Below are 26,256 nucleotides of genomic sequence, written 5' to 3' on the forward strand. Positions count from 1 at the left end.
AACATTCTTCCTCTCTCCTGATCCCTTAGCCCTCTCTGCTTTTTTCTGAGACAGGGTCTGGCTCTGTCACCCGAGCTGGAGTGTGGTGGCACGATCTCAGCTCACTGCAGTCTCCTCCTCCCGAGCTCAAACCATTCTCCCACCTCAGCCTCCTGAGTAGCTGGGACCACAGGCACATGCCATGATGCCTGGCTAATTTTTGTATTTTTCATAGAGACGGGGTTTCATCTTGTTGCCCAGGCTGGTCTGGAACTCCTGGACTCGAGTGATCTGTACACCTTGGCCTCCTAAAGTGTTGGTATTACAGACGTGAGCCACCATGCTCAGCCTCTCTCTGCTTTTCTTGTCAGCATTTATACCAGCTCTGATATTCTATAGTGATCTATCTGTGTAAGCTCCAAGTGGGCAAGAGCTTTGTTTTGTTCACTGTCTGTCCCCATATCTAGAACAGTGCCTGGCACTGTTGAAGGAAGGACTTGGAGGACTGACTTGCCCCAGGTACTATGCTAAGGATTTTATGTACATTATTTCATTTTATCCCAACTACTTTTGAGGTAGGTATTATCCTGTTTTACAAACGAAGAAACTAAGGCTCAGTGAGATTAACGAAATGACCCAAGGTCATATAATCTAAGTGGTAGAGCTGGGATTTGAACTTCAGTTTGACTAACTGTGAAACTCTTAACTGCTATTCTTTCTCAACTTTCCTTTTTTCTGCAGGATCTGGCGACATGGCCAGAAAGGCTTTCAAGCTTGCTTCGTGGACCAGCATGGCTCTTGCTGCCTCTGGCATCTACCTCTACAGTAACAAGTACTTGGACCCTAATGACTTTGGCGCTGTCAGGGTGGGCAGAGCAGTTGCTACGGTAGGTTTTTCCCATTTAGGGGTAGCAGAGAAGCTGCAGGATTGCTTGCAGGTGTTCATACATGTAGCAGCTAGACATGCCTGTTATACATATGTGGAGATACTTGTGTATCCTTACATGTGCAAAAGCTCCATCTGCACAGGTGTACACATATGGATGTGTGTCCTCATATTCCTTTATTCCTGAACACACAACCTCATATTCCTTTATTCCTGTACCTCAGGGGTTCCTGTGATCCCGAGGTAACATAGAATGGGACTGCACTGGGTCTGTGTTCTGAAGCCTTTACATTTTAGGTTCTGTATCTTATTTTAGCAACATACCAAGAGGGGCCGTGCTCTTCAGCAAATGCATGTGCAAGAAGAACTTTAGTTTTGATTAAATTCTACTAGAAAACTTGATCTCTCTCCAGTGAGCTAGGATGAATGGTTCCTGGTGCAGGACTCATACCCAGATGGTCTAGCCCTCAGAGAGCTTTGCGGGATCCCCTTCAGTCTCCAAACTGACAGAGAACCTGAGTTGAATATTTTATGTTTAGAGGTTTTCTCCAGTGGCTCAACAGGAACATCATCCTGGTGTGATCATGTCCTCTTAATTCTGCTGACAGCAACTCTCCCAGACATTCCTATAGAATTGTCCCATTGGTGGGTAGATGGCCACATGCCTAATGCTTGCTTTCCTCCTTTATCTGCTGCAGGATGAGCTTATGCTTTCTTCCCCTTCATGTAGATTCAGTCTGATGCACAGTCTATTGTGGTTGTCATCTCACCATCTCCTTAATACTCAGTGTTGTCAGGTGTCCTTTGAGCCCTGGCTCACGGGGGAGGGCACTGATGTGCTGGTCCTCAAGGCTGAGCGGAGTCATAGAACCAACACCGACAAATAGACTTTGGATAATCAGGCTACGGAATATGAAACAATTTCCAAGTGTTTACCGAGTGCCTTTTTTTGGTCGAGCATTGTCTTACCTGCTTTGAGGGGCAGAAACAGACTGTCCCACCTAGACCCAGCTAAGAAGTAGCTTCTGGTTGAGGAATGCCTACATGAATAGGTTAAAAAACAATCTAAATCCATGCATTGTGCCAAGATGGGTGATTCAGATGCCTGCTACTATGGTCAGACACTAGAGTGAGTGCTGTGGCCTGGGAGTCAGGATTGGTATCCTAGGGGTAGCAGGTTTTATGATATATATATATATATATATGTATTTTTTTAATCTTTATTTTTTTGATACAGGGTCTTGCTCTGTTGTCCAGGCTGGGATGCAGTGGTGTGATACCCACTTACTGCAACCTCCACCTCCTGGGATCAAGAGAGATCCTCCCACCTCAGCTTCTCGAGTAGCTGGGACCACAGATGCCTGACACCACACCAGGCCAATTTCTGTATTTTTCTGTAGAGATAGGGTTTCACTATGTTGCCCGGGATGGTCTTAAACTCCTGGGCTCAAGCAATCTGCCCACCTTGGTCTCCCAAAGTGTTGGGATTATGGGTGTGAGCCATTGTGCCAGGCCAATTTTACGTGTGTGTGTATATACACATATATGGTTGAGTAATGCCTACAGGAATAGGTTAAAAAACAATCCAAATCCATGCATCCAAATCCATATATATATATTTATTATTATTATTTTTTTGAGACAGAGTCTCGCTGTGTCATCCAGGCTGGAGTGCAGTGGTACGATCTCATCTCAGCTCACTGCAGCCTTCACCTCCTGGGTTCAAGTGAGCACATCTGGCTAATTTCTATATTTTTAGTAGAGATGGGGTTATACCATGTTGGCCAGGCTGATCTCGAACTCCTGACCTCAAGTGATCTGCCTGCCTTGGCCTCCCAAAGTGCTGGGATTACAGATGTGAGCCACCACACCCGGCGTGTATATATATATTTTTAGACTAGTCAAGTGCAATAGTGAGAAGGGGAGAAAGAGTAGAGCAAGGAGTTTGATCTGTGATTGACTGTGAACAATCAATTGAGATAACTCAATACCTTCTGGCCAGCCAGAAGCAGGTTTTAAATGGAATCTTAGAGATTTGAATAGTTGGAAAGGAGGGAGGAAGATATGGATCAGGAATGGAATCTTAGAGATTTGAATAGTTGGAAAGGAGGAGGAGGATACGCTTTATAAACCAGCCACAAATCTGTCCATTTTTAAAGGCCAGAGCTCTGGTCTGGATTGTCCTTGAACACTACTCAGTGACCAAGTCTTGCTTGTGGTTGGTGTCCAGCAAGTATATGTCGAATAGGATAAAGCTTTGTAGAGTGCAAAGGAAGAAACTCTTCTTTTTTTTTTTTTAATTAAGTATTTATTGATCATTCTTGGGTGTTTCTCGGAGAGGGGGATATGGCAGGGTCATAGGATAATAGTGGAGAGAAGGTCAGGAGATAAACACATGAACAAAGGTCTCTGGTTTTCCTAGGCAGAGGTCCCTGCGGCCTTCTGCAGTGTTTGTGTCCCTGGGTACTTGAGATTAGGGAGTGATGATGACTCTTAAAGAGCATGCTGCCTTCAAGCATCTGTTTAACAAAGCACATCTTGCACCGCCCTTAATCCATTTAACCCTGAGTTGACACAGCACATGTTTCAGAGAGCAGGGGCTGGGGGAAAGGCCATAGATCAACAGCATCCCAAGGCAGAAGAATTTCTCCTAGTCAGAACAAAATGGAGTCTCCTATGCCCACCTCTTTCTACACAGACACAGCAACAATCTGATCTCTCCTTCCTTTCCCCACACTTCCCCCCTTCTTTTCAACAAAACCGCCATCGTCCTCATGGCCCGCTCCCGATGGTCGCTGTCTCTTTGGAGCTGTTGGGTACACCTCCCAGACAGGGCGGCCGGGCAGAGGCGCTCCTCACCTCCCAGACGGGGCGGCCGGGCAGAGGAGCTCCACATCCCAGACGATGGGCGGCCAGGCAGAGACGCTCCTCACTTCCTAGACTGGGTGGCGGTGGGGCAGAGGCTGTAATCTTAGTACTTTAGGAGGCCAAGGCAGGCGGTTGGGAGGTGGAGATTGTAGCCAGCGGAGATCATGCCACTGCACTACAGCCTGAGCAACATTGAGCATTGAGTGAGCGAGACTCCGTCTGCAATCCCAGCACCTCGGGAGGCCGAGGCGGGCAGATCACTCGAGGCCAGGAGCTGGAGACCAGCCCGGTGAACACGGCGAAACCCCGTCTCCACCAAAAATACAAAAACCAGTCAGGCGTGGCGGCGCGCGCCTGCAATCCCAGGCACTCGGCAGGCGGAGGCAGGAGAATCACAGGAGCCCGAGGCAGGGAGGTTGCAGCGAGCCGAGATCATGGCAGTACAGTCCAGCTTCGGCAACAGAGGGAGACCGAAAAAAGGAGAGGGAGACCGAAGAAAGGGGAGAGGAAAAAAGAAGGAGAGGGAGACCGAAGAAAGGGGAGAGGAAAAAAGAAGGAGAGGGAGACCGAAGAAAGGGGAGAGGAAAAAAGAAGGAGAGGGAGACCGAAGAAAGGGGAGGGGGAGGGGGAGAGGGAGAGGGAGAGGGAGAGATCAACTTTGTAAGTCCCTGAACTTCTAGGGTCCCAGTTACTCAATTCTATAAAGGAAGGTTTGCGGTAGATAATCCCTAAGGCCCTTCCATGCCTAGGATATCGTGGAGATTGGAATTTTCTGATACACTCTGGATAAGGGAACACAGAATCAAGACTTATGATATTAGGGCCAGGCGCCGTGGCTCATGCCTGTAATCCCAGCACTTTGGGAGGCTGAGGTGGAAGGATCACCTGAGGTCAGGAGTTCGAGACCAGCCTGGCCAACATGGCAAAATCCCGTCTCTACTAAAAATACAAAAATTAGCCGGGTGTGGTGGCATGTGCATGTAATCCCAGCTACTTGGGAGACTGAGGCAGGAGAATTGCTTGAACCTGGAAGGCAGAGCCTGCAGTGAGCCAAGATTGCTGAGATCATGCCAGTGCACTCCAGCCTGGGTGACAGAGCAAGACTCTGTCTCAAAAAAAAAAAAAAAAAAAAAAAAGACTTATGCTATTAGAGCAAACATACATATAAAATAATGTTTATTTGTGACGTGGAGAGGTAGACTAAGTTTATGTAACAGCTTTATTCAAGTAGCTTTGATTGAGCATTTACTCAATGTGCCTGGCAGTGTAAAAGGTGCTGTGGTAAGTGATGGACAGGAAGGACAAGCCCCCGTGCTTCTAGAGCTTAGAGTTTAAGCTTATAGGAAGAGACAGTTCATAAACAAGGAAACAAATGAGCAAGGTAATGTTGGATGGTGGTTTGTTATGATAAATAATTGAATGTTTTTGATAAGAGGGGCAATTTTAGAGTGGGCCCCTGCAGAGGTGGCATTTGCACAGTCCTGAATGACAGGAGGAAGCTAGCTAGAATAAGATCCAGGGGCCAGGCATCTTAGGGGTGGGACTGGCCACTCCCCCAGACATAGCAGCTGTGTCAGGGACCTGTACTGCGAGGTTTGGGCAGAGTAGTAGTACTTAATGTCCAGGTGCTAAGCTTTTCTCCACTGCCTTGGTTCACAGACGGCTGTCATCAGTTATGACTACCTCACTTCCCTGAAGAGTGTCCCTTATGGCTCAGAGGAGTACTTGCAGCTGAGATCTAAGGTAAGTAACCCATGGGACCCATCTGAGCCAGGCCAGGACTGGATAACCCTTGAACTGCTATGCTCAAGTGATCCTCCCACCTCAGCAAAGTGTTGGGATTAAAGGCATGAGCCACTGCGCCTGGCCTAGGATTGGATAAATCCTGAAGCAGCTGCCTAGCCACGAAGCTTCCTGTGTACAGCTGGAATTGGGCAGAGGGCAGTGTAGGGGATTGAAGCTGGGGGCATTGGCCACTGAGGGTTTGGAAGGAAGGAGGGGAGGACCACTTCCTCCTTCACATAGAGGTTTCAGTGCTTCTGGGGGGTGCTGTCAGACTGTCATCAAGCTGGATGCCATGGTACTAGGTTATCAATTTGCAAGGTGCTGTGGGAGAGGCCAGTGTGTGTTTCTGGGGAGTACAAGTGTCTGGGATGACTGAGGAGGGATGTAGGCTCTGTCCCGCAGATAACTCAGCTGGCTTCTAAACTGTTTTGTCAGGCAAAACCCAGTTGAAAGAGGTTACTTGCTGTCCTATCCTCTGAGGGCTACTCTGGGGCCTCTTGTAGGCTTCTGAGTCGAGCTGTCAACCCCAAACTCTCTGTCGTCACTTGGAACAGGGTAGTTGATGTTGATATGTGTTTAGATATCCCGGAGACTTGGGAGGTCAAACAAGAGGGCATTTTTTGTGGATGTAGGTTGAGTTTGAGGTGAAGTGTAGATACCTTTGGCTCCTCCAGAGAGAGGTTTGTGATAGATTGGCATGTCTGTGCTCAGGCAGTCCCCTCAGCCAGGAATGCAAAGGAACCCCTTTGCCCCTTAGAAAAGTCCTCGTCATCCTTCTGGACTCAGCTCAAGCTCCCCTCTGTGGTGCTTTTCTTCTCAGTTTTCCTATGTGGATGGAATAATTAATTTCTAAATTTTTCTTTAAACTTTTTATTATGGCAATTTCAACCATCCACAAGAGTAGAGAGAACAGTAGAATGAACTCTGGTGGAACTGTCTGTCATATAGCTTCAGAAACTATCAACATTTTGCCCATCTTGTTAGTCATCTTCCCCCCTTTATTTATTCATTCTTTTATGTATTTATTTATCGAGATGGAGTCTCACTCCATTACCCAGTCTGGGGTGCAGTGGTGCGATCTCGGCTCATTGCAACCTCTGCTTCCTGGATTCAAATGATTCTCCTGCCTCAGCCTCCTGAGTGGCTGGGATTACACATGTACACCATCACACTTGGCTGATTTTTGTATTTTTAGTAGAGATAGGGTTTAGCATGTTGTCCAGGCTGTTCTTGAACTCCTGACTTCAAGGAATCCACCTGTCTTGGCCTCCCAAAGTGCTGGGATTACAGGTGTGAGCCACTGTGCCAGGCCTGTTTCATTTATTTTTTTATTCATTCACTTATTTATTTATTTTTTGAGACAGAGTCTTACTCTGTGGCCCAGGCTGGAGTGAAGTGGTGTGATCTTGGCTCACTGCAACCTCCATGTCCCGGGTTTAAGCGCTTCTCCTGCCTCAGCCTCCCAAGTAGCTGGAATTACAGGTGCAGGCCACCACGCCTGGCTAATTTTTGTGTTTTTAGTAGAGACAGGGTTTCGCCATGACGGCCAGGCTGGTCTTGAACTCCTGGCCTCAAGTGATCCGCCGCCTCAGCCTCCCGAAGTGCTGGGAAAACAGGTGTGAGCTGCCATGCCTGGCTTCATTCACTTAATTTTTTTTTTCCCAAAATATTTAAATGCAAATCTCAGGCATCACATTGTTTTATCTGTAAATACTTTAGTATATATCTCCAATAGATAAGGACCCTTAAAAAAATATAACCAGAAGACCATAATCATACCTAATAAAACTGACAATTCCTTAATAGTCTCTAATAGATAGTCCATATTCAATTTCCCTTGTCCCCAAAATGTCTTTTTCTTTCTTTCTTTCTTTCTTTTTTTTTTTTTGAGATGGAGTCTTGCTCTGTTGCCCAGGCTGGAGTGCAGTGGTGTGATCTTGGCTCACTGCAACCTCCGTCTCCCGGGTTCAAGCAATTCTCCTCCCTCAGCCTCCCTAGTAGCTGGGATTACAGGCATGCACCATCACGCCTGGCTAATTTTTGTGTTTTTAGTAGAGACTGGGTTTCATCTTGTTGGCCAGGCTGGTCTCGAACTCCTGACCTCAAGTGATCCACCCACCTCGGCCTCCCAAAGTGCTGGGATTACAGGCGTGAGCCACCATTCCCAGCCCCAAAATGCCTTTTTACAGTTAGTTTGTTCGAATCTGGATCAAAATGTCCAAATAAGGTAGATATATTAAGGTTGACATTTTCTACATCTTTAAAAATCTGTAACATTTCCTCGCTCTCCCTCTTTTTTGAGTTGTTTGTTGAAGAAACCAGATAATTTATCCTGTAGAATTTTCTACCTTCAGGATTTGGCTGATTGCATCTTTAAAGTGTTATTTAATGGGAAATACATTCAAATAGTACATAAATCAAAATATACAGTATTTGAAACATACAAAATGACCCTCCTACCCTTGTTCCTCAGGTACCCAATTTTCTTGCCTGGAGGCAATTATTTTTTCTTGTGCATTCTTCCAGAGATGTCTTCCTATTTGAATTTAATCATTTTATCTTTATTCTTGCCACAGACGATAGTTGGTTACATGCCTTTCTTTTTAGACTATCTGTTCCTTTAGATCAGGGATTGAGTCTTTGATTTTTTGATCTTGTATCTCCAGCGATGATGCATAGGCCTGTGTTGATTTAATGTCTGTTTCGATGCCAGCCTGTACCCTGCCACCTCCCTACCTTTGGGGAGGTCCCAGACAGAGCACGAGGTTAATAGTTAGAAGACCCGAGTTTGTGGTTTAGCTAAGCCGGCTTTGGGAAATTCATTTAGCCTTTTGGAGATGCCATTTGTCATTAGAGATGGTTATGCCACTTACTCAGGATTATGTAGATAATATCTCAGTGCCTTGTGAAATAGAAAGCTGGTATCAAAAACAAGTCAGATGTCTCCTACAAGGTATGTTCCATGAGGGTAGAGACTTGGTCTGTGCTGTGAATCTCCATGTCTGCAGCATCCGTCACTAGGATGTGACAGGTCCTGAATAAAGGTTTGTTGAACGAACGAATGAATGAAATGTTAGTTTTTTTTTTTTTAGACAGAGTTTTTGCTCTTGTCACCCAGGCTGGAGTGCAGTGGTGCGATCTCGGCTCACTGCAACCTCCACCTCCCGGGTTCAAGTGATTCTTCTGCCTCAGCCTCCTGAGTAGCTGGGACTACAGGCACCGAAATATTAGTTTTTATGGAGGATCTCAAAGTCCCTGCTTCTGAGACATAATTGCCCACTGCGCTTCCCTGCCCCTCTTTCTCCAGTTAACCGGTGCTATGGGCCTTGGCACCCACTGGTGTAACATTCTACGGAGAGCTTGCAGGCTCGGACACAGGGGCAAGGCCTCTGCTTTATGGAATCTGCAGAGGAGGCAGGCGATGGGTGTCAAAAAGACAGTTGCCTGTCACGTGTCACATGTAAGTCATCTGACACTGCAGCTCCTGGAGAAGTTGACAGTTTTAGGGGATGCAGTAAGGAAAGTGCAGCCTGGCATTTGACAAGAGAGCAGCACGTGGCGGCTGGCACCAGATAACAGGGTGTAGGCCCGTCTCTGGGAGTTGTGCCTGGGAAGGGGAAGCTGGCTGGCACTAAGAGCATGAGTAAATACTGCAGGAGTGTTTTCTTCCATTGGAGCACTTATCCCTTCTCATCAGCGTGGCTGATAAAGGAATGAGTGAAGGGTAAAACATAATTATCTCAACTGTCAAGCCAGCATCTCCAGGTCCCAGAGTATGTCAGAGCCAGGAGGCTAGCTCCACAGGCGGTGACTTCGAGCACTTTCAAGGTTGGCGCAGGCAGGCTGGGATCTCAGTGACTCAGATCTGGAACCAGAGGGCTGAGAGCCAACGTGAAGTGTGTTCTAGAGGCATAGTGGCCCTTTGCTAGGCAGCCAAGGTGGTGGGGAAGGGCTCATGTGCTTTGGACAACCAGATCCCTGGTGTTCAGGATGCTTATAAACTGAGATGTGTGTGAGCTAGGCTTATTCATAAAGGATACAGAAGTCACTGCTGGTGTAGACATCCAGGAATGGGGCTGGAGGAGAGAAGATAGAGTTGATTCTGATGAGGGTTTGTGATGTAGTGGATATTTGTTAATTTTTCAGTTTAGAAGCCCTTCTTATTTTGGAGAACAGCATATAAACTTTCCTCTGGGGAGCTGCTGTATTGATGTACACTCTATGAGTTTGGGAAGGGCTCACCCCACCCTTATTAGCTAGGTGATCAGCGGAGTCTATTCTGCCGGCCCTAGAGATTGATTCAGGAAACCTGAGCACCTGAGCCAGTTCTGGCCAGTGCACAGGACTTTTCCGGGAAGAGCAGCTCTCTCTTTTCTGCTGAGTGAGCTGAGAGTGTAAGATGTTGGCTTGGAGCTGTTGGCAGCCATCTTTGCCACCATGAGGGGAAAGCCTGCCTGTGAATGGAGCTAGTATTGCAAAGAAATGCATAATTTGGCTGGGCATGGTGGCTCACGCCTGTAATCCCAGCACTTTGGGAGGCCGAGGTGGGTGGATCACGAGGTCAAGAGATCGAGACCATCCTGGCCAACATGGTGAAACCCTGTCTCTACTAAAAATACAAAAAATTAGCTGGGCGTGGTGGCGGTCGCCTGTAGTCCCAGCTACTTGGGAGGCTGAGGCAGGAGAATTACTTGAACCTGGGAGGTGGAGGTTGCAGTGAGCCGAGATTGTGTCACTGCACTCCAGCCTGGCTACAGAGTGAGACTCTGTCTCAAAAAAAAAAAAAAAAAAAAGAAATGCATAATTTGAGTCCCTAGATCTAGCTGAAATGGAAGCTAGACTACTGCTGGAATTTCAGTTATAGCTACCAGGAAATTCTTTTTTTTTGCCCAAGGTGGTTTGAGTTTCTTGCAGCCGAATGAGTCCTTATATACTGTGTATTCTTGGAGAAGCATATTGGGGTTATTTTTTTTTCTTTTTCTTTTTTTCTATGGCCCTCAGTTTGCCACTTAAACATGCTGGGTCCTTTAAGCATAAATGGAGTTTTGATAGTCACAGGAGGGCCCGTAACTCAAGGGAAGAAATGAAATTCAAAAATTTTAGTGCCTAAAGAGGGTGCAGAGAGGTTTGGATGGTGCTGGGTAGAATTGGAGCCATTTTGGACCTGGAGCCAGGTCCCCTGGCACCTAGTCCTACTCCACTGCCAAGCACCTCTGCTTTTATTTTTTTAGTTTTTAAAAGGCTTTTTTTTTTTGAGCTAGAGCCTTGCTGTGTCTCCCAGGCTGGAGTGCAGTGGCGTGATCTCGGCTCACTGCAACCTCTACCTCCTGGGTTCAAGTGATTCTCCTGCCTCAGCCTCCCACGTAGCTGGGACTACAGGTGTGTGCCACCATGCCCGGCTAATCTTTTGTGTTTTTAGTAGAGACAGGGTTTTACTGTGTTAGCCAGAATGATCTCCATCTCCTGACCTCGTGATCCGCCCGCCTCGGCCTCCCAAAGTGCCGGGATTACAGGCATGAGCCACTGCGCCCAGCCCAATTTTTGTGTTTTTAGTAGAGATGGGGTTTCACCATGTTGGCCAGTCTGGTCTTGAACTCCTGACCTCAGGTGATTCACCTGCCTTGGCTTGCCAGAGTGCTGGAATTACAGACGTGAGCCACCATGTTTGGCAAGCCTCTGCTTTTCTATCCGCAAAATGATGGTGGTAGCCTTTGCCCCTATTCTGTTTATGAGAATGGAAATGAGAAGCTTTGCTTAATTTAACATTGTGGATTATTTAAACCAGCCAGAGAGGAGATCCTGAGCATAGGGTTAGCCTTGGTAGCGCCTTATCATTTTAATGAACATGTTAATGATATTCTATTTTCCTCATTTCTTCTATACATTTATTAATTGGAATTCTTCTGTAAGAAAGATCTTCCCCTTCTCCCCTAGTTATTTAATTATTGTTATTATTATTGAGATGGAGTTTTGCTCTTGTTGCCCAGGATGGAGTGCAGTGGCGTGGTCTCAGCTCACTGCAACCTCTGCCTCCTGGGTTCAAGCGATTCTCCTGCCTCAGCCTCCCTGGGATTACAGGTGCCCACCATCACACCTGGCTAATTTTGTATTTTTAGTAGAGATGGGGTTTCACCATGTTGGACAGGCTGGTCACAAACTCCTGACCTCAGGTGATCTGCCCTCCTTGGCCTCCCAAAGTGTTGGGATTACAGGCGTGAGCCACTGTGCCCAGCCATTTAATTATTTTTATCACTGTAAACTCATGGATATTTATTTTATTCTATGGGGTCTATGTCCCATATATAATCCAGACAATACTTTTCCTTTATATCCGAAACAATCATTATTTTATTGCTCAAATGGTTCCACCTTTGGCCACTGGGAGCTCTTTCAGGTTGGCTCCTGTGTCCTTTTGATATGCCCCCAACGTATTTTGAGCACTGCCTTACATTCTTGTACTGAAAGATACTTCAGGCTTATCCTGTATTTTCCTTGCCCTGGAATCAATTACTTCTCCAAGGAGCCCTGGTTCTTGTTATTGGAGAATGGTATTTAGAAACCAAGATGTAGAGGTTAGGTATTCGTTTTACTACTGGGGTACCATTGCTTCTAGGCCCTCCTAGGAGACAGAGTGAGGATATATATGTGTGTACACTCACTCACACATACACACACTTCTGTCTTTCTACTAAAAAACTAAGGTTTTTTTTTTTTGAGACATGGTCTTGCTCTGTCACGACCCAGGCTAGAGTGTAGTGGTGCAATCATGGTTCACTGCAGCCTCCAACTCCTGGGCTTAAGCTATCCCCCCACTTTAGCCTCCTGAGTAGTTGGGACTACAGGTGTGCACCACCATGCCTGGCTAATTTTTTAAAGTATTATTTGTAGAGTCAGAGTCTTACTATGTTGCTCAAGCTGGTCTTGAACTCCTGGCCTCAAGTGATCCTGATGCCTTGGCCTCCCAAAGTGCTGGGATTATAGGCATGAGCCACCGTATCTGGGCAAAAAAACTATGAAATGATGCTTATATCCAATTTTAGTTCAACACCACAGAGTCCGTGTTAGCATTCTCCCTTTTTAAAATATCATTTCTTTCTCTGACAGTGATAAACCTGCCTCTTATCTACGATATATTTCCTTATTTGTTTGACTCTCTTACACTCTAAAATAGTTAAGACCACTGAAGCATTCATGAGCAGAGACAATGGTCTAAATAGCTGAGGTTGAATGAGTTAAGTTGGTATGGGAGCTGAGTTTGGAAAGGTGGGTTGATTGAAACATGTAGCCTTGGGGACAAGGTGATTTTGGCTGAGCGTGATGGGTGAAATTTTGGGGTTTGTCTATAAGAAAAAGATTAATTCAATGTTACTGGAGACTAGGAGAGTGAAGGCGCATAGTGGCAAATAGGATTAGAGCTAGGTCACAGAGGGACTCAAGGCCAGGTTTTAAGCCATAGACAATAGGGAGCCATGGAAAATTCTCCAGTAAAGTTATTTATTAAGCCTTTGGTGATTGAGAATGCTTAAAATTATTGCATCATTAAATTTTCTTTTTTTTTTTTAGACAAGGTCTCGCTCTGTTGCCCAGGCCGGAGTGCAGTGGTTCAATCTCCGCTCACGGCAACCTCCGTTCACTGCAACCTCTGCTTTGCAGGTTCAAGCGATTCTCCCACCTCAGCCTCCCAAGTAGCTAGGACTACAGGCATGCGCCGCCACCACACCCAACTAATTTTTGTATTTTTTGGTACAGACAGGGTTTCACCATGTTGGCCAGGCTGGTCTCGAACTCTTGACCTCAAATGATCTGCCTGCCTTGGTCTCCCAAATTGCTGGGATTACAGGTGTGAGCCACTGTGCCTGGCCATTTTTTTTTTTTTTAAATTAAATATGAGACAGAGTCTTGTCATGTTGCCCATGCTGGTCTCAAACTCCTGGGCACAAGTGATCCTCCCACTGCGGCCTCCTAAAGTGCTGGGATTACAGGCATGAGCTACTGTACTCAGCCAGTTATTGAATATTTTTTTTTTTTTTAACACCAGTGCCACTTGCCAAAAATATTTTTTGAGCTTCTGTGTTGGACAGTGGGTAGAAGTGTGTGAACCTGCATGTTTATATGTGTCTGTGTGCGTATGAGAGAGAACAAGAACAGGAACCTTTTCTTTTTTAAATCAGAGTTAAATGTCGGAGGTGACCTTGATTGCTACTTTGAGTGTGAAGTTTTTTTTAGCTAAGCTCAAATTCTTGTTACCAGGTAGGTCCCTGGGCTTCTGTGGTATCAGATGATTCAGGTCAGTAGTCTGTGTTTGGTTAGTTACTATAGCGCCTAATATTTGGACTAAAAGTAATGATTAATATCTTCTTCCTTGCCTGAGAAGCAGAGTCAGGGAGATGCAGGACGCTGCCAGGTGGTGATCAAAATTCATCAGCTTCATTACTGATAGACACACGGCTGAGCATATAGTTTGGGGTCTGAGGGAGGTGGGCTTGCTGAACTTCACCCCTGAATTTGAGAGGCTTACCTACACAGGCACAGACATGGCTGGACAAGCCTCTCAGTTGGGGGACTGCCTCTTATAGGAGGAAGGAGCTGAAAATCAATGCTCTGCAGATAAGCAGATCCCAAACAGAGAGGGGAGAGGAAGGGGTGAGCTGAGCAAACTCTGTTTCTTCTCCTATATTCCTTAATCTGATTGGTGATTATCTCTCCCACAAGGAGTGAAGGAGTGGGAGAGAGAGGTCAGGAGTGTTATGCATACTAGGTCTCCCTCCGCATTGTTGCGGGAAACAGAGGGATAGAATGTTCTCCTGTAGTACTGATTGTGGGAGGGGAGGTAGCTGTAAATTTGCTATAAGAACCATTTGTTTCTATCAAATTCTGCTGATCTTTACATCTGACTTTGTTTAGGAACATAGGGTGTTTTGGCTTGGAGTATGGGACAGCTATTTTGGCATTACTAAAATCTGCACTTAGAGGCAAGAGTCAGACACTGTGAACTTTTATTTTATTTATTTATTTTTTGAGACAGGGTCTTGCTTTGTTGCCCAGGCTGAAGTGCAGTGGCGTGATCTCGGCTCACTGCAGCCTCGACCTCCTGGGCTCAAGCAGTCCTCCTGCCTTGGCCTCCAAAGTGTTAGGATGGGATTACAGGTGTGAGCCACAATGCCCAGCTGCCTTCAACCTTTAGAACCATGGGATATGGTAGAGTGTTTTGGAGAAAAAGGGGCTCAAATTTCTGGCCTGTGGATATTGGTTGGAGGGGCAGAGTAAGGGGCTAAGGTCGGGTGACAACTCTATAACTGTTCCACTGCACTTGAGAAAGACATCTTGGGCATCAGCCAGCTCAGTCCTCTAATGTACACATGTGGAAGTGGAGTTCTGTAGAGGTGATGTGATTTCTTTTTTTTTTTTTTTTTGAGACGGAGTCTCACTCTATCACCCAGGCTGGAGTGCAGTGGCGTGATCTCGGCTTACTGCAGCCTCTGTCTTCCGAGTTCAAGCAATTCTTCTGCCTCAGCCTCCTGAGTAGCTGGGACTGCTGGCGCACGCCACCACACCTGGCTAATTTTTGTATTTTTAGTAGAGACAGGATTTTACCATATTGGCCAGGCTGGTCTCGAACTCCTGACCTCATATGATCCACCCGCCTCAGCTGTAATCCCCAAAGTGCTGGGATTATAGGTGTGAGCCACCGCACCTGGCCAGTGATGTGATTTCTTACATCCCCAGCAGGTGTGTAGCACATCATGAACTCTTTTTTTTTTTTTTTTTGAGATGGAGTCTCGCTCTGTCGCCCAGGCTGGAGTGCAGTGGTGTGATCTCCGCTCACTGCAAGCTCCGCCTCCCGGGTTCACGCCATTCTCCGAGTAGCTGGGACTACAGGCACCCGCCACAATGCCCAGCTAATTTTTTGTATTTTTTAGTAGAGACGGGGTTTCACCGTGTTCTCGATCTCTTGACCTCGTGATCCGCCTGCCTCGGCCTCCCAGAGTGCTGGGATTACTAGCGTGAGCCACCGCGCCTGGCAGCACATCATGAACTTGATCTTGATGTTCAGATACTGCCCAATCTCATGTTCTTTGCACTTTATACTCTGTCGTCTCCCTGTATATCTGCTTTCAGTCTGGGGAAAAGCACCAAGTTGGACAGAAAGTAGACACAAAGAAGCCTGTGCAGCAGCTCTTGCCAACTGGCTGCTGCTGCTGGAGTTGCCCCTCCTGCCTCTTCACCCTCCCTCCTCTGAGCCTGAGGCTCTGCTGCTGCCTGGGATGGATTTGGGAAACACCAGAGGAGGAAGAAGGGCAATAGAGCCACCTCCCTGAAGTTCCTTTACTCATTTAATCAATGGAACAGTTAACTCAACAAATATTTAGCATTCTCCTATGGAGGGGAGGGTAGACCCTTCAAAAGGAATGGATAGGTGCTGGCTCTTTGCTTCAGGAAAGAGTTTCAACTCTGAAGCTATTGAACAACTGCCAGTTTTGAGGATAACCATCCTACCAGTCTAGTGAAGGTATAATTCACTAAGCATTTTAAAGATCCTGTTTGTCTGCAAAGGGAACTGTAGCAATGTCTGGTTCTTCAGGAATATTCCCTGAAACCTGGGATCTGGTCTGGCCAAACCAGGACATTTCTTCACCATCCTTCCATTCCATCTATTACTTTAGCTGACTTTAACTGAGCCTGCTCTGTGTCAGGTACAGGATGATGCTCAGAGGAGAAAATGGGAAGTAAGACTCGACCTCTGCCCTCAAGTTGTCATAGTTGAGGGTAGGGGGGCAGAAGGCATGAAATCACCAGCTACAGGACTGATTTGTCTATTACAACTCTGGCCCCTGGTCTGGAATTACTTCTCCTGATCCCTGACAGCAGCTAACTTCCAGGCAAAGAGGGTGTGTTGTGGGGTAGCTTTTCTTGGGAGATGGGGCTGGGGTGCATTCCTCCTGGAGTAGCGGTCTGGGTCTCATTGTGCCACAGCTCCTTTGCACGTGCAGCACCTGTCGACCTGGCATGGAATCTTTTCAGGGAGTTTTCTCTAGACCCACTTTTGCTGCTTTTGTTTGTCATCATGGAATGTTTGCCTGAGAGTGTTCTGCATAGAGGAGGAGAGAAATTGAATCCTTGCTATCTTGGTGACTGGCTTTCTCGGAGTTTGTGATAATTTCTGCAGGAGCATGAGCTGCATTTAATTCTCTCTGGTTGGGTCATCTAAGGACCAGTTCTTTGGAATTAGGGAGACAGAGTCTGTGAGTCTAGCACCTCCTTTTTAGCTTTCTGAATACTGCATCGAAATCTGTGCAGTTTTCCGCAGTGGCCCTGACCTCAAAACCATTCTGATTCTGGAGAATTCTGTAGGGGTAGGTTCTTGAGCCTTGAAGTGGCCTGGGGAGAAACTTGGTAGGGTCCATGGCCATCAGTGAGAGTCCTGGGGGTAAATGTGGTGGGCCTGGGAGAAAATGTGATTCTCCCTGGAGATTTGGGCTCACTGTGTGGTGGCTTCTCTGTAGGTCCTAGGCAATCAGGGAAATGCCAGCTACCCTCTCAATTGGTCTAGACTTGTTAGTTACCTAGGGACTATGGCCAACACCAGCGTTTTATTTTTCCATATCTAAATACAGCTTGTCTTTTAAAAAATGTCTGATATTTAAGACCTAAGACAAAGTGTAAAAAATAATTCAGTGATCACCCTCATGCTCATTGCCCAATTTCAGAAATAGTACACTTTACCCATGCAGTTATAGCCCGTGGGTACTTCTTCCCTGACTCCAGCTTTCTTCCTGCATATCCAGAATTAAGCAGTATTTTCAATTCATTGTTTATTATTCCCATACACTTCTTTATAACCAACTATTCAGGTATTTCTGTGATATTTTTCATCCTGTCAACACTTTTTCCTTTACTTGGCTTTGTTCTAAGCAAAAATGTCTGTGAAATTACAGGTTTGATTTTCTCTCTCTGTCTATCTAATGCATATGCAAATAAATATTCTGGGTACCAGCTGAAATTGCCTCTTGTACCACCTTTTGCATACCATCACTGCTGCAAGGTCGTACTTTGAGAAACAAGGCTGCAGCATCTGTAGCAGATGCTGCTGGGCTATGCCCTGGCTTGCACCCACTCTTGCCTCGATCTTTACCCCGCTGTTTTTGGTGACTGTCTTTCCGGCTCTTCTCTTTTCCTAGCTCACACTGTTCATCTCCTGGGGCTGCTTTAGGATTGGAAATGCCTGATATGATGGTATTTGCTGCTGTGGTTCTAAAGCAGTGATCTTTTCCAAAGGCCACAGCTATAAGGAAACAAAACAACCCCCTGGGTTTTTGGTGGTATGAGCCCGTTGCTGTGTGCTGGGCATCTCTCCATTCTGATCAGCACACAGTTCCTCTCGTGTGCATGTCTGCAGGCTCTCTCACCTATGTGGGCTGCCTGGACACATGGTTGGGCTTCCTGCTACTTCAGAGGTGCCCTCCAGTTGCCCCTACCACCTGGTTCTACAGGGTAAGCGGAGCAGGCACAACACCCAGCTCCGCAGAGAAGGTCCTGCATTGTGAGGACCTACACTTCTAACAAGGCCCTCTATGGGGCAGGAACTGGAGTAACCCTGGTTTCAGCCTGCCTTTGCCCATCTCAGACCCTATCCCAGACCAACTCAGGCTGGGCTTTTCATTGCTGATTGCTTTTCCCACTGAAAACCTCCAGCAGTTTTCTGACCTGCCCTGGACTGGGTGCTTCGGAGCTGTTTCCACCTCTGCTGGAAATGGATGTGGCAACATGATGAGAGATGCGGGGTAGGCATAGGCTAGGACTTCCCTGTGGCTGAGGCAATTTAGTACTGGAGTGCATAGAAGTATCCTTGATCTGGACTTATTAGTTACCTAGGGACCATGGCCAATACCAGCCTTTTATTTTTCCATATCTGCATACAGCTTGTATTTTAAAAAACGCGAAATATTTAAGACCTAAGACAAATTGTAAAAAATAATTCAGCGATCACCCTCATGCTTACTGCCCAATTTCAAAAATAATACCTTACCCATGCAGTTGTAGCCTATGCGTACTTCTTTCCTGACTCCAGCCTTCTTCCTGCATAACCAGAATTAAGCAGTATTTTGGATTCATTGTTTATCATTCCCATGCAAAAAAGCCAAGTGTCCTTCACCCAGAACAGCTGTAAAGTCTGTATCTGGAGGGCAGCTTTCCAGAAACAGAAGAGATTTTATGTCTGTCATCAAGGTGGGAATGGGACAGCACCCAGGTGGTTCACAACCTGCCAGACAATCAGTCACCTGGGGAGCCTTATAAAGCACACATTCCTTGGTCCTGTACACTAAAGATTTATTGTCAGTGATTCTGAGGTAAGGCCTGGAAAGCCTCACTCTGGTGTCCAGGCTGGAGTATAGTGGTGTGATCATGGCTCACTGCATCACTGCAGCCTCTACCTCTTGAGCTCAATTGATCCTCCCATCTTAGCCTCTCGAATAGCTGGGACTGCAGGCTTGCACCACCATGCCTGGCTAATTTTTGTATTTTTTTGTAGAGACAAGGTTTTGCTATGTTACCCAGGCTGGTTTAGAACTTCTGAGCTCAAAAAATCCCCCTGCTTCGGCCTCCCAAAGTGCTGGGATTACAAGCATGAGCCCTGCCAAAAGCCATATTTTTAATGAGTTCATCAGGTAGGCTTCTACTAAGGTTTGAATGGGTCTCTCCAAGTTCATGTTTTAGAAACTTAATCTGCAAAGCAAGAGTGTTGAGAAGTAGGACCTTCAAGAGAAAATAAGGTCATAAGGGCTCTGCCCTCATGAATGGATTAATGCTGTTACCATGGGAATGGGTTCATTTTGGGTACCTTCCCTCTCTGTCTCCATCCGCAATCCCCACCCTTTCATGGGCTGTCTTAGTCTCCTACCTTCCACTATGGGATGACCCAGCAAGACGGCCCTTGCCAGATGCGGGTCTCTTGGTCATGGGCTTCCCAGCCTCTAGAACTGTTTTTTTTTTTTTTTTTTTTTTTTTTCTTAAGTGATCCAGTCTCAAGGATTTTGTTATAGCAGCACAAATGGATGAAGATGGCTTCTGCTGCACTGTACTTAGGGGGTCTCTATTATCTCATTTAATTTTTACAGTAGCCCGCCAGGTGCGGTGGCTCACGCCTGTAATCCCAGCACTTTGGGAGGCCGAGGCGGGCGGATCACGAGGTCAGGAGATCGAGACCATCCTGGCTAACATGGTGAAACCCTGTCTCTACTAAAAATACAACAAAAATTAGCCGAGCGTGGTGGCAGGCACCTGTAGTCCCAGCTACTGGGGAGGCTGAGGCAGGAGAATGGCGTGAACCCAGGAGGCGGGGCTTGTAGTGAGCCGAGATCGTGCCACTGCACTCCAGCCTGGGCAACAGAGCAAGACTCTGTCTCAAAAAAAAAAAAAAAATTTTTTTTACAGTAGCCCTATGAGGTAAATACCGTTGTTATCACCCCTATTTTACAGATGGAGAAACTGATGAACAGACAGATGGAGTGACTTGTTCAAGGGTCCACAGCTAGCAAGCAGGTGTACTAATTTCCTGTGATTGCCATAACAAATTACCACAAATTGGGTGGTTTAAGGCAATAGAAGTTTATTCTCCTACATTTTTTAAGGCCAAAGGCCCAAAATCAAAGAGCCCCCAGGACCATGCTGCTGGTGGGAAGCATTCTAGGGAAGAACCCTTCCTTGCCTTTTCTGGTGGCAGCAGGCATTCCTGTGGCTGCATCACTGCAATCTCTGCCTCCACCTCCTCTACCTTCTCTCTCTCTTTTTTTTGAGACAGAGTCTTGCTCTGTCATCTAGACTGGAGTGCAATGGTGCGATCTTGGCTCACTGCAGCCTCTGACCCCTGGGTTTAAGCGATTCCCCTGCCTCAGCCTTCCGAGTAGCTGGGATTACAGGTGCCTGCCACCTTGTCCGGCTACAGGGGAATCAACTAATTTTTTGTATTTTTAGTAGAGACAGGGTTTCACCATGTTGGTCAGGGTGGTCTCGAGCTCCTGACCTTGTGATCTGCATGCCTCGGCCTCCCAAAGTGAGCCCCCGCGCCTGGCCTACTTCTTGTTTTTAATAAGGACAACTGTCATTGGATTTAGGGTCCACCTGGGCAATCCAGGATGATCTCATCTTAAAAATTCTTTTTTTTTTTTTTTTTTTGAGATAGTCTGGCTCTGTTGCCTAGGCTGGAGTAGAGTGGTACAATCTCTTCTGCCTCCGGGGTTCAAGTGATTCTCCTGCCTCAGCCTGCTGAGTAGCTGGGATTACAGGCATGCATTACCATGCCTGGCTAATTTTTGTATTTTTTGGTAGAGACAGGGTTTCGCTGTGTTGGCCAGCTGGTCTTCAACTCCTGGGCTCAAGTGATCTGCCTGCCTGGGCCTACCAAAGTGCTGAGATTGTAGGCGTGAGCCACCATGCCCAGCTCCATCTTAAAAATTCTTAATTATATCTGCAAAGACCCTTTTTTCTGAATAAGGTTACAGTCACAGATTCCAGGGGTTAGGACATGGACATATGATGTTTTGGGGGCCAGCATTCAACCCACTACAGGAACTTAGAATTATTGCCAAATGGTGCAGCTCCTCAGGCTGTGCCTATAACCACTGTACTCCCTGGCTTACTAATCTGGACTGGATGAGCTCCCAGGGTTCCTCCAGGTCAGTGGTCCATACAGCATGGGGTTCCGTGTTGTATCAGGGCATCCGGCCATCTGTCAAGCCTCGAGACATCAGTGTTTTTTTCTCCACCTCTCTCCCATCCCCTCAGCCCTCTGCAATTTTTCCTGAAACCCTTTGGGCTGTTCATCTTGGACTCAGAAAATTCCCATGCATTAACCTGTTGACAAAGTTAGGCTGCAGGTGCTGTGAGGACAGACTCATACTGGCTTGGATGAGATGTGTTTCTCTTGCCTCAGTGGCCACAGCTCCAAAATGGGAATTGCTGGAATAGCAGGGCTAGATGGAAGGCCGTAATATAACTAACAAAATTGACGGAAGGCACTCCGTAGCTGTAAGGGTGGTCGAGATGCTTGTTAACAGCAGTAATAATCTAATAGCCTGTTCTTGATTTCCCACTTCTCACTGTCTTGGCCCCAAGCAGCTATTTTCTACCAAATTAAAATCCACTCAGCTCTCTTCCTGTCCCTGAATAAAACTACCCTCAAAGCTCTTGCCTGTTGCAGCAAGACTTTTTAATAGACTTTTCCTTGTAGAACCGTGAGACATATGTCCAATTAGCCGAATAACTTCACTTAAATATACAAATAAACTGTTGACTGATAACAGCAAGACATATGTGAAGCTAATTTAAGGCAAGGTGGTTCAGGAACTGGGGTGCTGTCCCTCCCACAGCCCCAATCTGTCTTTAAGCTGCTCTTCCCTCCAATCTATTATTATTATTTTTGAGACAGGGTGTCACTCTTGTCGCTCAGGGTGGAGTGCAGTGGTGCAATCATGGCTCACTGCAGCCTGGACTTCCCAGGCTCAGGTGATTCTCCCACTTCAGCCTCCCAGGTACCTGGGAATACAGGCACGTGCTGCCATGCCCGGCTGATTTTTTGTATTTGTAGTAAAGATGGGGTTTCACCATGTTGCCTAGGCTGGTCTCGAACTCCTGGGCTCAAGCTATCCACCTGCCTTGGCCTACCAAAGTGCTGGGATTACACTCGTGAGCCACTGCACCTGCCCCCACTCCAGTTTTTTGCTTATGGAAAAGTTCTTTACCCCCTAACCCCCAACATGTTATAGGATGAAGGGGGACGTCTCTCTGCTGTGCCTGGTCACAGTGCAGAGTATCTAAGCCACTATTCATTCAGCCAATTGTTCAGTGATATTTATTGAATGCCTACTATGTTCCAGGCACTGTTTGGGGTGCTGGGTGTACAATGGTCTGTTCTTGGGAGGACAAGAGGTAATTCACAATGATGGGACTCAAAAGCACATCCGCTCCAGGAGGATAGGGGACTTGTTTGTATTGCTTGCTGCTGTGTCTGCAGCACTAACAACAGTGCTTGCCACACACACAGTGGTCTCAGTGTACACTTTTCAGGAAATCAATGTGGGGCTAAGTAAACAAGGTCATTTCAGCTCTTGCTGAGTGCCCTAAAGGAGATAAAATGTAGTCATGGGATGAAGAGGGGCTGAGGGAGAGGCTGGGAAGGGCTCTCTCGCATGATGTTTTTCAGCTGAAACTGAAGAATGATCAAAGGACTAGCAAGTGAAGGGCTGCGGGGAGACTGTTAGAGGAAGAGGCAGGGCCGGCCATGTGATTACGAGGCCTAGTGCAAAATGAAAATGCTGGGCTCTGGCTGGGCGTGGGGAAGCCTCCATTCCCATGGCCCTGCTGCCCCAACCTTCAAAGGATGGGCAGGTCCCGGGAAATGGCAAGCTGTGTGCTGGGGCGTGCTCAGGATCTGGATGGGGGTGGGTGAGAGGTGCCTGCCAAGCTGTGTGCTCAGCTTGCTGTGGCTGTTCTAGTCTAGGATGGGGCTGGATAACATGTGGCACCTGTGTGACCCCAACCCTCCCCATGCCTGTGTCCAGGCCACCTGCAGGGATGGAGAGCAGTGCACAATGCAGGCCTCCCCTTCCCGGTGCACTGGTTGCAGAGAGCAGCAGTGGTGGCAGGTAGAAGTAGGGAGGTGGGGCCCGATGTGGTGGCTGGCCTGTAATCCCAGCACTTTGGGAGGCCAATGCAGGTGGATGACCTGAGATCAGGAGTTTGAGACCAGCTTGGGCAACATGGTGAAACTAAAAATACAAAAATTAGCCAGGTGTGGTAGTGCGCGCCTCCTCAGCTACTCGGGAGGCTGAGGCAGGAGAATCGCTTGAACCCGGGAAGTCGAGGCTGCAGCGAGCTGAGATTGCACCACTGCACTCCAGCCTGGGGGACAGAGTGAGACCCTGTCTCAAAAAAAAAAAAAAAAAAAAAAGGAAAAAAGAAGTAGGGAGGCGGGGAGGAGCTGGGGTACTGGGGGCAGGGAATGGTCAGCCAAGGAGGTGGGACTGTGTGGAGCTGAATCTCCCGGCACACCTTCCTTTGTCCCATCAGACTTCACTTCCAAAACACAAATTCAAAAATTTCAAATTCAAGAATAGCTTGAACCAAGGAGGTGGAGGTGGCAGCTACTAATACAGTAGCTTCCTATGACTGTATTAGTTTCCTGTGACTGCTCTAACAAATGTTCACAAACATCGTGGCTTCAAACAATACATTCATTCTCTTATAGTTCTGGAGGTCAGAAGTCTGGAACGGTTCTCACTGGGAGAAAATTAAGGTGTCAGCAGAGCTGCGATTCTTCTGGATGCTCTAGGGGAGAATTCTTTTCCTTTTTTCTTTTTTCCATCTTGTAAAGGCTGTCCACATTCCTTGGCTCGTGGTCCCACTCCCCCATCTTCAAAGCCTGCGACATCTGGCTAAGTCCTTCTCCCCATCCCATCTCCCTGGCTCCCTTCTGCTTTTCTCTGCCACTTATAAAAGCCATGATGATTACACTGGGCCAATCTGAGTAATTCTGGATAATCTCACTGTCGAGGTCAGCAGATTAAGAAATTAAACTGGCTGTGTGTGGTGGCTCACACCTGTAATCCCAGCACTTTGGGAGGCTGAGGGGAGTGGTTCACTTGAGGCCAGGTGTTCAAAACCAGCCTGGACAACATGGTGAAACCCCGTTTCTACTAAAAATACAAAAATTAGCCAAGCATGGTGGTGTGCGCCTGAAGTCCCAGCTACTTGGGAGGCTGAAGCACGAGAATAGCTTGAATCAGGGAGGTGGAGGTGGCAGTGAGCTGAGATGGTGCCATTGCAGTCCAACCAGGGCGACAGAGTGAGACTCAATCTGAAAGAAAGAAGGGCGGCAGGGACGGAGGGAGGGAAGGGAAGGGGAGGGGAGGGGAGGGGAGAGGGAGGGAAGAAGGAAGGAAGGAAGGAAGGGGAAAGAAAGAAGCCTTCATTTCTTCTGCAATCTCCATTCCCTGTGCCACGTAAGGTAACACATTCATAGATTTCCAGGGAGCTGGATGTGTACATCTCAGGTGGCAGGGGCATTATTCCGACTTCCACAGTGACTGCAGGGCATTAAACCACACACGCAGGCCTTCCCAAGTGCAGGGCAGCTGCATGCCCTTGAAGCCAGCCCTGGAGAGGGAAACTGCAAGCCTAAAAGCCCCGATGTGGCAATGAGCTTGGCTCACTGAAGGACATAGAGGGAGGCCCGAGTGATAGACTAGAGTGAACGATAGGGCACATGGTACAAAATGAGATGAGAGAGACTGGCACAGGTCAACGGAACAACACGGAACCCCATGCTGTATGGACCACTGGCCTGGAGGAACCCTGGGAGCTCAGGTCAAGAACACAGGGCCTCTTAGGCCACAGTGAAGAGTTAGGAACAGCAGGCTGGAATCTGCTATTGGATCTTTAGGGGGAAAAAAACTCTATATAAAAAATTTCAAATGTAATTAAAAAGTGTGCAGAATAATAGGCTGAACCCCTATACCTGGCACCTAGATCTAAAATTTGCCAGGCCAGACTTAGTGGTTCAGGCCTGTAATCCCAGCACTTTGGTTGGGAGGCTGAGGTGGGTGTGTCACTTGAGGTCAGGAGTTCAAGACCAACCTGGACAACATGGTAAAACCCCATCTCTACTAATAATGCAAAAAAAAAAAAAAAAAAAAAAATTAGCCAGGCGTGGGTGTGTGCCTATAATCCCAGTTACTTGGGAGGCTGAGGCAGGAGAATAGCTTGAACTTGGGAGACAGAGGTTGCACTGAGCTGAGATCACACCACTGCACTCCAGCCTGAGTGACAGAGTGACACTCTCTTAAAAAAAAAAAAAAAAAAAAAAAAAATTTGCCAGGCCAGGCATGGTGGCTCATGCCTGTAATCCCAGCACTTTAGGAGGCTGAGACAGGAGTGTTACTTGAGGCCTGGAGTTCTAGACCAGCTGTAGTCCCAGCTACTTGGGAGTCTGAAGCAGGAAGATCACCTAAGCCCAGGAGTTCGAGGCTGCAGAGAGCTATGATGGCACCATTGTACCCCAGCGTGGGCGACTGAGTGAGATCCTGTCTCTGTAAAACAATCAAACACGACACATAAACAAACAAAACATTTGCCATAATTCTTTCATCATTATTATTTTTTTTGCTGACAAATTTAAGCAAATTATAGAAATCATGGCATGTCACCTGTAATTTCAGTGTGCATCTCTAAAAACTGGTATTTTTCTAAGTTATCATGTGATTGTCTCAGCTAATGATATTAACAGGAGTTCTTTAATTTCATCTAATTTCTGTGTGTATTCACTTGTCCCCCAAATGTGCTGCCTGTTGGTCTTCACATTGTCCCTGAGCTTTGTGCCTATTTTAGCTGTTTCTCTGAGGTTAGAGTGAGGCCTTCTTCCCTGTATCTTTCAGGGTATTTTTTTTTCCTTCCTTCCTTCCTTCCTTCCTTCATTATTTCCTCCCTCCCTTCCTTCCTTCCTTATTTCCTCCCTCCCTCCCTCCCTTCCTTCCTTTCTATTTTTTGTTTGTTTGTGATGGAGTCTCACTCTGTCACCCAGGCTGGAGTGCAGTGGCACGATCTTGCAATCTCCGTCTCCTGGGTTCAAGCAAATCTCCTGCCTCAGCCTCCAGAGCAGCTGGGATTACAGGCATGCACCACCACGCCCAGCTAATTTTTGTATTTTTAGTAGAGACAGGTTTCACCATGTTGGCCAGGCTTGT

General features: G+C 47.0%; 1 protein-coding gene across 5 annotated transcripts in view; it reads left to right on the forward strand.

The window, feature by feature from the left end:
- Positions 1-26,256, forward strand: part of ADCK1 (aarF domain containing kinase 1) — a 135,442-nt gene that overhangs the window by 17,837 nt on the left and 91,349 nt on the right. For all 5 annotated transcript variants that reach the window (XM_054447557.2, XM_054447558.2, XM_054447556.2 and 2 more), the window contains exons 2-3: positions 721-866; positions 5,393-5,476. In XM_054447557.2, the coding sequence (XP_054303532.1) occupies positions 732-866; positions 5,393-5,476 (219 nt within the window). In that variant the 5' untranslated portion in view covers positions 721-731. The remainder of the gene's footprint in view (positions 1-720; positions 867-5,392; positions 5,477-26,256) is intronic.

Source organism: Pongo pygmaeus, chromosome 15 (assembly GCF_028885625.2).
Source record: "Pongo pygmaeus isolate AG05252 chromosome 15, NHGRI_mPonPyg2-v2.0_pri, whole genome shotgun sequence".
In the NCBI taxonomy this organism is placed as follows: domain Eukaryota; kingdom Metazoa; phylum Chordata; class Mammalia; order Primates; family Hominidae; genus Pongo; species Pongo pygmaeus.